Here is a 12,075-nt window from a genome sequence, read left to right as displayed (position 1 = left end):
AGAACTCTAATAGCTACCTCCCCATAAACACACAAAATAGACATGATACAAACATTACAGTAAATCATAAAACATAATGAATGCCCAGAGTGTGATCTAAACTTGTAAAGGAGAGAATATACCAACCCAAAATATACCTCCTTGGCATAAGGATTATTTTCAGCTGACTACTTCTAAGAAAGAGTAGATGTTGTTAAACCTCTGAAAACAAAATAGAAGTTATTTTTTTGTAAGAGACATTTAAATCTATAAAGAAAACTCCATTTGTAGGGAGTCTCCCTCTTTGTACCAGAAAATGATAATGGACTCTAAATCTCTAGAAACTCTTATCAAGGGAGAAGACAGAAACTTAAATCTAAGTAACAACCCCATAACTTGTTTATTGTGCTTTTCCTAATAACCTCCCATAACTAGTTCCCCCAACAAACATCTATTTTATGTTTAGCAGGAAATGGTTTTTAATGTGGGAGTTAACTCAGTTTTTCTGGGTATCTCCCATGCGTACAAAAGATATACATATTACTAAACTTGTTTTTCTCCCGTTAATCTACCTTTTTATTACGGGAGGAGTGGGGGTTCCTCAGCCAAGAACCTAGAAGGGAAAGGGAAAATTATTCTTTCTACCCCACATATGAAACATTGGACTTAATAGATAAATGTATGAAATCATGATGAAAGAACCAAGAATATGTTGTAGAAACATTCAGAAAGTTCCAAGGAGTCCTAAATTTTCTAATATGATTTTAAAGAAAGTAAGAATAAAATCTCACTTTTATATTCTTCTTAAGAGCCAGTATTATTTTATAAAAACCTGAATTTAGAAGATTTGAATCTGAGTCCTAGCTACACAAACTACCTAATGATGTGACCCTAGAGAAATTACTTAGTATTGTCTTTCTTTTTCTTTTCTGTAGAGGATATTGTCATAAAAATTAAGGCCTACTGCTCAAGACTGGTAAAACTTTAAATGAGATCACAAAAGAGAAACCACTCAATAAATACTAAAGCACTGTACAAAAATATTAGTTCTTTTCCCAAGTAAAAACAAAATCCTTTAAAAATAAAAATGTTTCCAAAATTTTGCAAGAAACAAATCTGAAAAAATGTTTCCAAAATTTTGCAAAAACAAATCTGAAAATCAGAAGGACACTTGACATTTCATACATTTCTCCTCACCTCCCTGTGAAGCAAAAGTTACCATATAGTGTCTTCTATTCTGAGAAGATTAATTACAATGTGGTAAGAAGGATTCAATACCAATGAATTTTAAAAGCAGTTAAAAATCAGAATATCTGCTTTAGAGTTCCAACTTTCTACTACTTACCCATTTGGTTACCTTGGGCAAATCAAATAGCCTCTGTCAGTCTTTCAGATATTGTTAAAATAGAATTCAGAGGCTACATCTTCCTGCCAGTCTCAAAAGGGTTGGTGTGAATCAAATAAAAAACAGGTATGACTGTAAAATTGTATACTAACAAACACTATTCTCAAGGCAACCTGCAGCAATGTTTAACAATCCCAGTTTTTTTTTAATGAAACATTTAAACATTTAAATAAAAGGTAATACCAAAAAGACACTGTTAATTATCTGAATGTAAAAGTAGAATTTATACTATTCACAAAATAGCCTTCTCCAAATTCATTTATCAGAGAAAGATAACTTATGTGAAGTGTTCTTAACTTTATTCCTCAATGCCTATCCAATTAAAAAAATAATCTGAAACTTCTAAAAGTACTTACTCTCAAAGGGTAATGAGTAAAGTTTCATGGGTTACCAATCCTATTTTCTTTTACTTTCATGAAATCCATTCAGAGTTTAATTTGTTCTTTGGCTTAATCCTTGTTGACATTTTCTAATAATGTATGTGATATACATTAATTCTTTAATTATCAGGAAGAGTGATGAAACAGTGAAAAAACTAGCACACTGACATTTGTATTGTATCATATTACCACTACCTAATAGGTAAATTTGAAAAGAATAATTTGTATGCCTATGAAATTGCCTTTGGTGAATAATACAATCCTAACCGAATACTATTATATTTACTTTTTTAAAATATTTTATTTATTTATTTGAGAGAGGGAGTGAGATAGAGAGAGAGAGAAGTGGGGAGGAAAAGCAGACTCCCCACCAAGCAGGGAGCTTGACTCAATCAACTCAGTCGGGGCTAGATCCCAGAACGCAGGGATCATGGCCCAAGATGAAGGCAGATGCTTTACTAAATGAGCCACCCAGGTGTCCCTATATTTACATTTTTTTTTAAACTCATTTTTACTAATTTGTTTGGTTTAAGATTTATTTGAGAGAAAGAGAGCCAGTGAGAGAAGAGGCAGAGGGAGAGAGAGAAGTAGAGAAGCAGACTCCCCCCTGGGGAGGGAGCCCAGCACAGGGCTCCATCCCATTAACCCCTGAGATCATGATCTGAGCCAAAATCAAGAGTCAGATGCTTAACCAACTGAATCATTTGGGTGCCCCAAATTTGTTCATTTTTTTTTCCATTTTATTTATTTTTTCAGTGTAACAGTATTCATTCTTTTTGCACAACACCCAGTGCTCCATGCAAAACGTACCCTCCCCATTACCCACCACCTGTTCCCCCAACCTCCCACCCCTGACCCTTCAAAACCCTCAGGTTGCCCCAACCTCCCACCCCTGACCCTTCAAAACCCTCAGGTTGTTTTTCAGAGTCCATAGTCTCTTATGGTTCGCCTCCCCTCCCCAATGTCCATAGCCCGCTCCCCCTCTCCCAATACCACCTCCCCCCAGCAACCCCCAGTTTGTTTTGTGAGATTAAGAGTCATTTATGGTTTGTCTCCCTCCCAATCCCATCTTGTTTCATTTACTCTTCTCCTATCCCCCTACCCCCCCATGTTGCTTCTCCATGTCCTTTGTTCATTTTTAAATTTAAATTTATTTTTAAATTTTTATTTAAGTTGTACCTTTCATCCTATTCACAGATATCAACTAATGAAATGGCATGGCTCAGATTTCTTTTTTTTTTTTTCCTGATCATGGCTCAGATTTCTAATGTGAAAACATATTTAATAAATATAAAGTTATATTTCTGATAAAAATGTGCCTGTTAGGGGCACCTGGATGGCTCAGTGGGTTAAAGCCTCTGCCTTTGGCTCGGGTCATGATCTCAGGGTCCTGGGATTGAGTGCCATATCGGGCTCTCTGCTCGGTGGGGAGCCTGCTTCCCCCTCTCTCTGTCTACTTATGATCTCTCTCTCTCTGCCAGATAAATAAATAAAATCTTTTTTTTTTTAATGTGCCTGTTGGACTTATTGAATCATAACTAAATTATTACTCAACCAACTGTCATTTATACATCATGCGATGCATTAAAGTATATCACAAGTAATAATGTATTAAACAGGCCCTTTTTCTCCATATTCATTAAGAATAAATTAAATTTCAGGTACTATCAATAATATCTAAACTAGAATGGTATTTAACACTAGGATCCTACCCAAATCACTATTATTTTCTTTTTTTTTATAATGATTTTATTTATTTATTTGAGAGTGAGAGAGAGATCATAAGCAGGGGTAAGTGCAGAGGGAAAAACAGACTCTCCAACTGATAAAAGTTCCAATCCCAGGACCCCAGGATCATGACCTGAGCTGAAGACAGACGCTTAACTGACTGAGCCACTCAGGCATCCTATTGATTTTCATTTTTATTTAGGTTGTACCTTATATCTTTCAAAGGTATCATCAAATGAACATGTTGACTGTGCTTAGTTACTAGGCATGAAATATTGAGTTATGTTAGTGAACAATGCTCATAAAATGGCTAATAAGTGAAGTAACATCTATATTTTGATCATAAAGTAGCATTCTTTCTTATATATAGCATTTCATAAATAAAAACTGCTCTAAAATCCTAAAATAAATGTGGTCAATGAGATCACAGAAAAACAATTCCATTTCCCAGAAGTAAAACAAAATATCAAATTAAATTTAATAATAATGCAATTTAAATCACTGCAACATTTTTTTTTCCTTTTTATTTATTTTTTCAGCGTAACAGTATTCATTCTTTTTGCACAACACCCAGTGCTCCATGCAAAACGTGCCCTCCCCATCACCCACCACCTGTTCCCCCAACCTCCCACCCCTGACCCTTCAAAACCCTCAGGTTGTTTTTCAGAGTCCATAGTCTCTTATGGTTCGCCTCCCCTCCCCAATGTCCATAGCCCGCTCCCCCTCTCCCAATCCCACCTCCCCCCAGGAACCCCCAGTTTGTTTTGTGAGATTAAGAGTCATTTATGGTTTGTCTCCCTCCCAATCCCATCTTGTTTCATTTATTTGCAGCTTAAGGCTAATATATAAGTTCAGGTAAAAATAGGAATTCTTAAAGTACTGATTTTTGCTACTATATTTAATTTTTTCATTTTCTGATAGCTATAAATACACTTCTAATTCATATGAAATATCTTTTAAGGAGTTTCACGATATGTTCTAAGCAAAATTAAGTTAACTGGGGAAGTTCAACATTCAAGTTTCTTTACCTCAAAAGCAAATTTTCCTATAGTTAAATCATAACCAAAGACACTTATTTTGATCCATCCTCCCTTAGTACTAGTCCAAAGAACTTTGAAATAAATGCAAATCATCTTCATATGGCTATAGTATTTAACAAACTAATGAAATTCTCACATTAATTAAGGCCCTTTTGATTTCAGACTTTCTTGAAGATTTTACTTCTCTTTAACAGTAATAGAGTTGCAAATGTGTTTGACATGGTCAAAAAACCTGAGGACAATCTACCCCATTTTGTAACTGGTAGAGCAAATTTTAACTATTTAATACCCTTATCCAGGAAAGAAGCAATCAGATCAAAGTTATTTCTAGGTTTACTGAAGAGAAACTTTATGGATCAGACTATATAAATTTTTAGAGGAGCTTCTCTTCTTTCATTAGAAAACCTAAGAGAAAAGAAAAGAGAGAAAAAAGAAAAGTAAAGAAAACCTAAGAGAGAGTAAATCAAAAGTACTCATAAATTACTATCTGGTTTCTAGATATAATTAGAGATACAGTTTGGATTTCAGATAATGGAGTCCAGGATCCAAGCATTAAATATTTAAAGAATGAAAAGCAAGAACAGTAAATATTTAAACCCCACACATAACAAAGAATATACATATTTTGAGGATATAAATGATAACAATTTAGTGCTGAGAGTTCTCAAAACACCATCAAGAATCACAGTGTGCCCAATATAGCTTAATGAGATGAAACTTAACAAGAAAAAAAGAAAAGGAACAATTTGCTAAGAGAAGAGAACTGACATTGAATACACGTTTAGTAAAAACTTACAGTGAACAGTAAGATTATTATTAAAAAGAAAAGATTAGAAAAAGAAAAGAGGAAAGGAAAGGAGAGAGGAAGAGAAGAAGGGATAGATAGAGTAAAGAAAAAGGAAAAGAGGGAGGAAGAAAGTAGGGGAAGGAGGGAAAGGCAGGCCAGCTGGCTGGCTAATGTCTGTTCAGGAGAGAATTAAGACAGCCAAATTTGTGGCAGAAATACATGAAAGAGAAAAATGAATCCTTCATATTATAAAAAAGAAAAACAGAGAGGTTTCTTGCCTATCTACTGAAATAACTTATAATCATTGTTAGTGGATTTTGTTCTACTAACCATGTTTTTTTCTATCATTTGAAGGTAATAATTTTCTAATCTGCAATTACAAATGACCCAGGAAATCACTAATAGAAGTACATTTTCTATTGTGTCCTGATTTGGCTAAGTGGAGATGAATTGTTCATTATGAAATAATATATTTCAGGTACAAAATGCTGCTCCACTTGTGGATTAAGTAAACAAGAGCCTCCATAAAACATACAAAATAAAAGGATCTAAAACAGGCTTAATTTGCAGTATGAAGGTTTAGATTTTATGTTGAGGGTAGGAGAAAAGCCTGTGTTCAGAGCAAAATAAGAAGCTACAGAACCCTATAATATTACTGCTAGCTTTATGATTCCATGAACTTTAGCCTAGAAATCATTATGTTTTGGGAAACAATCTATAGCTGATGGCTACCACAACAATAGCAACAAACATGGAAATGATGTGTTTCTTTGCTGACTGCTAAGGCTTGCTTGGGAATACTACAAAATAATCAATTGTTCATTACCTTGCTAAGTGAGAATAGCAACAGCAAAGAAAAAAAAAATTCTTCTCTGGCTCTGAGATATACACTATGGACATTTTTTTCCTTCACATATTTTTTCTTAAGCCAATATTAAAATTAACATTCTATGAGAACACACTAGTTGATAATGAGAGGCAGCCCAGAAATAGATAGTAGAACAGAAAAAAGCCAGCAAGAGTTTAGGAAACTGATGTGCATATAGCCACAAAAAGAAGATAATGCAGAATAATAATGTAAAATAATAATGTAAAAGCATGCACTTAGAACTATAACACTTAAACTGTAAACACAGCCCCACCTTAATATCTAAGTGACCACTATGTCATTTATCCAGAATGGGTTTATTTTCCATCTATAAAATGAGGGAAGGGAGGGGGCAGGATTGAATAAACTATCTCTAATTTTAAAAATCCATGGGTAATTTAAAGTAAAGATACAGATAGATAGATAAACACACACACACACACACATATGTATGTGTGTGTGTGTGTTTATCTATCTATCTATATATATATATATATATATTTGAGAGAGAGAGAGAGAACATGAGAGGGGAGAGAGTCAGGGAGAGAAGCAGACTCCCCACCGAGTAGGGAGCCCCATATGGAACTCAGTCCTGGGACTCCAGGATCATGACCTGAACCAAAGGCAGTTGCTCAACCGACTGAGCCACCCAGGAGCCCTAAAGTAAAGAGATATTACACTCTAAATGAAAATTCAAATTTCAACATTGTAGCATCATAGTACATAACTGAGCCACAAATACCAAAACAGTGTATCATAAAATATTATAATTGAAAGGAATAATGGAAAATACCCAGCTGATGTATCCATTATACTGAACTGAGCCCTAGATGGGTTAATTAAATGGCTCAAGATATATAACTAGCAGAGATAGGAAGATGGGATTAGAATTCTCCTGCTTTTTTCCAATGCCTATAGAATGACACTGGGTAAAATCTTTCCAGAAAGTGTTAAAAAGATGGAATCTTCATATAAAAGCAAAGCAGAGATATATAATTCTCAGAGAATATCTGCAATTAAAGAGATCTTGAAAGATATCTAAGATATCTAGTCAAATTCCTCTCTCTTTATATCTTAATGATTGCTAATCAACTTGCTTAAGTTATCTTTACTTTGTACAATGCTAAAGAAATGAATTATGCAGTGGGGTATAGGGAAACATATCGCAATAGTTAGAATTTGACAGGCCATCATGTATACAACATTTACTAAACACTGAAAACCACAGATGGATATGAATGTTAATCCGTTTTGGGACATTATTTTGAGAAGAGCTTATAATAACAAGCTAAGATAGAACAAGGAGAGTAGTACAGCTCTGAGCTCAGGCCCAATCTTCTGTCCATTAGATCTGATAGTACATCTTTCCAATTTTCCCAACTGGAATTCCCCTAATAGACAATTAAGATGACCAGAGAAGCCATCAGCATTGTATTTATTGGGCTGATTTAATCTGCCTTCATTCCTGATGATCCAGGGACAAGGAAGAGTAAACAGTAATTCCTTTAAAACATTCAGATGGTAGGAATCTGTACACATTTTTCACTCTACAAAAGTACAGCAATATATTTTGAAAAAGACGCAGCAAAATAAAAGATTCCAAGTTGTATAAGATAATATAATACAGAATAGGGAGTAGATAAAAAGAAATGTTGTTTGGGAATTCTAATACTAAGAATCCAAATGAAAAAACATTATGTTTATATGTATAATTATATATGGGTAGATAGTTATAGATATATCTCCATATTCAAACAGGATGATAATGCTAAGTTTATGCAGTAAGTTTAAAAATAAAAAATGTCATAGTGATAAATGACAAAAAGGGTGTTTCTTTTGTGAGAACTTTAAGGCCATAAAATGTAATCAAGTGTGACCTGATCTTGTGTCTCAATTCACAAAATAAAGGAATAGTTAGGTGGGAAAACAAAAGGTAACTAGCACTTTTTTTGTGTGTCTAACATTTTTAAGGCAGTAATTACCACATCTAAAAAAAAACTAGTAAAATGGGGGTGCATGGGTGGTTCTGTCAGTTAAGCATCCAACTTTCGGTTTTGGCTCAGATCATGATCTCATGGGTCATGGGACTGGGCCCTAAGTCAGGGTTTGCGCTCAGTGAGAAGTCTGCTTGAAGATTCTCTTCCTTCCCCTGGCATGTGCACGCACACACACACACTCTCTCTCTCTTATTAAAATAAATAAATCTTTAAAAAACTGAAGTAAAAGTAAAATGAAATGTTCCAAGTCTGGGAAGACTAATAATTTGGATCTTTAGAGCAAAGGAAAAACAGAAAGGAAAAGGAGATATGAAAAGTGTCCCTTTCCTTCTGATGGGGGAGGATGGAACATCTGAATCATTCAGACTCCTCATATTTTGTCAGTAAACCATGAGGTAACCAGGTAAAACACTAGAAAAGAAATGATGGCTATGTTTACACATTCTTTCACTGTCCATACTATAGCTATCACACTATTGAAACATAATTCCATAGGTTAAAGAAATTTAAAACCAGAAAGACTATCTTGAATGACAAAGGAAAAGCATGTTACCTAAATTTGAAGGATTTTGAAGTGGCTCATATTCAAAGTAAGAACCTACTAAGATTTTATTTTTGGGGAATACTCCCCATGTTAGATAAAAATACCCAAAAAAGGTAGGGTGGTGTTACTAATTGATTTTATCTCATTACTCCCTGAAAGCTACACATAACTAACACGTCCTGTCACTTTTTTCATTCTCCTTGCATGTTATTTGACTATTTTAGAATAATTCTCTTGGCTTATACTCTGCACATAACAATCCACAGCAACATTCCTACCAAGTTTAAATTGTGAGTGTTGCCACCTAGTGCCTCTCCAAATTCACCTAAGCCCAGGAGACTCCTGGCAGCATGAGAGAGGTATCATCAACATAATTAACTTCATCACATGTAACTAAATACATCGGGTTTCTAATCCAAATAAGTAGCACTTACTTATGTCCATTTAAGGCTGCATGGTGTAAAGCAGTGTAACCCGAACTGTCTGTGCAGTTCACATTGGGGCCTCGCCAGATGCTGCAAATAAAGCACAAGCACAGAGTTAACAGTTAAGCAGAATCATGCTTTGAAAAACAAAAAGAAGCCTCATAGTCCCATAGCCAGCAGCATGTTGCATAAGAAAATTCTAGTCATGTAAAAATGAATGCCATCTTTAATGCATTCTCCTTGGAACAATAACTTCATTTATTTGATGTAAGGAAATTATTAGGGAATATAACCACCTTCAGAAATTATTAGTGAATTTAGGATTACTGTCATGTATTAAAAACCTGAATCCAAAAATTCCCTATTACTTTATATAAATACTTAAATATTGGAAGAAATTAACACTCAGCTACTATATTCTATACCAAGGAATAAAGATTTATGACACCTCCTCCATTTTAACACAATCCTTCTGAGATGTCAGAGATTTATATAAGTTAAAAGATATTTCTGCCTTATGGGAAAAATACGAACTCTTCTTATGGTTCAAATACTACCAAGAAAATCAGTATTTCATACTTGAAACTATAATTGAAGATCTGGACTAGTGTAAACCACAAGAAGATTATAATAGTTTTGAAAATATTTTACAACATATTTTGAAGACAATATAACTACACAAAATAGTCTATTTTATGTTGATCACTACTTGATCACAGAAACTATTTTTAGCTTTTGAAAACATAAGGCACTAAAAGCCACTTTTCAAGAACTAGATCAAAAAAATCATTTTATCTGGCACTCTTGACAATATTAAATGCATAAAAACTAAGGTCTAGAGATCTCCAGGGAAGATGGTAGAAGAGGACCCTAAATTTACCTTCTCTCACAGATACTAGGTAACACTCACATCAGTGCAAATAATCTAGGAAACAATCCGAAGATTGGCAGAACAAACTCCACACCTAAATGTCAAGGAGAGACAACATAGAAGAGGGTAGGAAGGGCAGAGATGCCGTGAGGAGCTAAAACCCCCCTGGGTCTGGCTGCCAGAAGAAGGGAGTCATAGGCACATAGAGGGATGAAAAATAGACTATCATACTGGGAAGCCTACACAAAGAATCCCCTCAGCACCTAGCTTTGAAAAATCAAAGGAACCACATTTTGTGAGTTCTTACAACCAACAGGACTTGAAGCTTAGAACTTTAAAATCAGAAGCTGGGCTCTGGGAGAGCCCAAAAGGTGAAAGGAAACTGAGTTTCTGCCTTAAAGAAACAGCACAGCAAACAGTCCTCAGAGATGTAGCTTAGAAGCAGCAGTTAGAAAAACACATGGGGTGCACAGAAGGGGAGTTAATTAGTGATCTCAGTATTCCTGAGGGACTTTTCCAGGAACAAAAGAGGCAGTGCCATTTCATTCCCATGCTCCCCCAGAATAATCACACAGTCACCTGTGGGAACAAGCAGAGTGCAGGCACTCATTTAACATGCTTACACTACATCCTGTCCCCTCCAACCACACTTGCCTCAGTCCAGAGACAGCAGTTTCCCTCCACCAGAAGATCAGTACAAATTTTACCAACAATGTGTTTCCCGACCTCCCATGGAGGATACTGGTATTGTTAAAACTGCAACCCCCACCTGCACACACTGTGGAGTGCCCCTGCCAGACTGGAGCTCTGCCATGTTTACACGTCCCCTGTGGAGAAGGACAGGTGCCACTTTATTAAAAGTACATGCCCTGCCCACTATTTTCAAGAGCAATAGACTAGCTGATTTTCCTAACACAGAGAAACAGACAGAAAGTTAGGTTAAATGAGGAGGCAAAAGAATATGTCCAAAATGAAGAAAGACAAAATCATAGAAATAGACATAAGCAGAATGTACATAATATCCTGAAAAGAAAATTTAAAGTAGTAATCATAAAGATAATCACTGGATGAGAAGAGTAAAGGACATTAGTGAGACCCTCAACACAGAGCTAAAACAAATCAATCAGAGATGGAGAACACAATAATTGAAATTGAAAATACACTCAGTAGAATAAATAGCAGGCTAGAGGATGCAGAGGAATGAATTAGCAACCTGAAAAACAAATTAATGGAAAGTAATCAAGTTGAGCAGGTTGGGGGGGAACTATGCAAAATGAGAGTAGACTTAGGGAACTCAGGGACCCCCAAAAGCATAATAACATTTGTAATATAGGGATTCCAGGAAAAATAAAGAAAGCAGAAAGTGTATCTAAAGAAATAATAGCTGAAAAGTTCCCTGATCTGGGCAAAGCAACAGATAATCAGATCTAGGAGACACAGAATTCCCCAACAAAATCAACCCAAAGGGGTCCACACCATGACACATAATAATTAAAAGGGCAAAAATCAGTTATAAAGAAAAAAATTTAAAAGCAGTAAGAGAAAATAAGACAGTTACATACAAGGGAAACCCCATAAGGCTATCAGCAGATTTTTGAAGCCAGAAGGGAGTAACATAATATATTCAAAGTGCTGAAAGGGAAAAATCTGCAGTCAAGAATACTTTATCTAGCAAGACTATCATTCAGAACAGAAGGAGAGATAAAGAGTTTCTCAGACAAAAAAAAAAAAAAAAAAAAAAGAAAGAAAGAAAAAACAAACAACAAAAATAAAACAGAACACCCATTTAAACTAAAGGAGTTCATGATCATGATCACTAAACCAGCACTACATGAAGTGTTAAAGGTGACTCTGAATATAAATGAAAGACCATAAGTAAAAGTCTAAAAAGTAAAAAACTCAAAAACAGTATAAACTATCTGTAAAAATCAGCTAAGGGATTCACAAAATAAAAGGCTGTAAAATATGATACCATATACAGAAAATGTACTAGGGAAAAGAGCAAAGAATGGGTTCAAACATAAGTGACCATCAATTTCATATAGACTATT

General features: G+C 35.0%; 1 protein-coding gene across 12 annotated transcripts in view; it reads right to left on the bottom strand.

Annotated features, from left to right (window-relative positions):
• The window catches only part of ANKS1B (ankyrin repeat and sterile alpha motif domain containing 1B), a 1,113,728-nt gene that overhangs the window by 970,344 nt on the left and 131,309 nt on the right, over nucleotides 1-12,075 (bottom strand). For all 12 annotated transcript variants that reach the window (XM_046012089.1, XM_046012090.1, XM_046012088.1 and 9 more), the window contains exon 2: nucleotides 9,163-9,243. In XM_046012089.1, coding sequence (XP_045868045.1) covers nucleotides 9,163-9,243 — 81 coding nt within the window. The remainder of the gene's footprint in view (nucleotides 1-9,162; nucleotides 9,244-12,075) is intronic.

Source organism: Meles meles, chromosome 7, assembly GCF_922984935.1.
Source record: "Meles meles chromosome 7, mMelMel3.1 paternal haplotype, whole genome shotgun sequence".
NCBI classification, from domain to species: Eukaryota; Metazoa; Chordata; class Mammalia; order Carnivora; family Mustelidae; genus Meles; species Meles meles.
The sequence above is the reverse complement of the archived record's forward strand: the minus strand, read 5'-3'. Positions and strand labels throughout refer to the sequence as shown.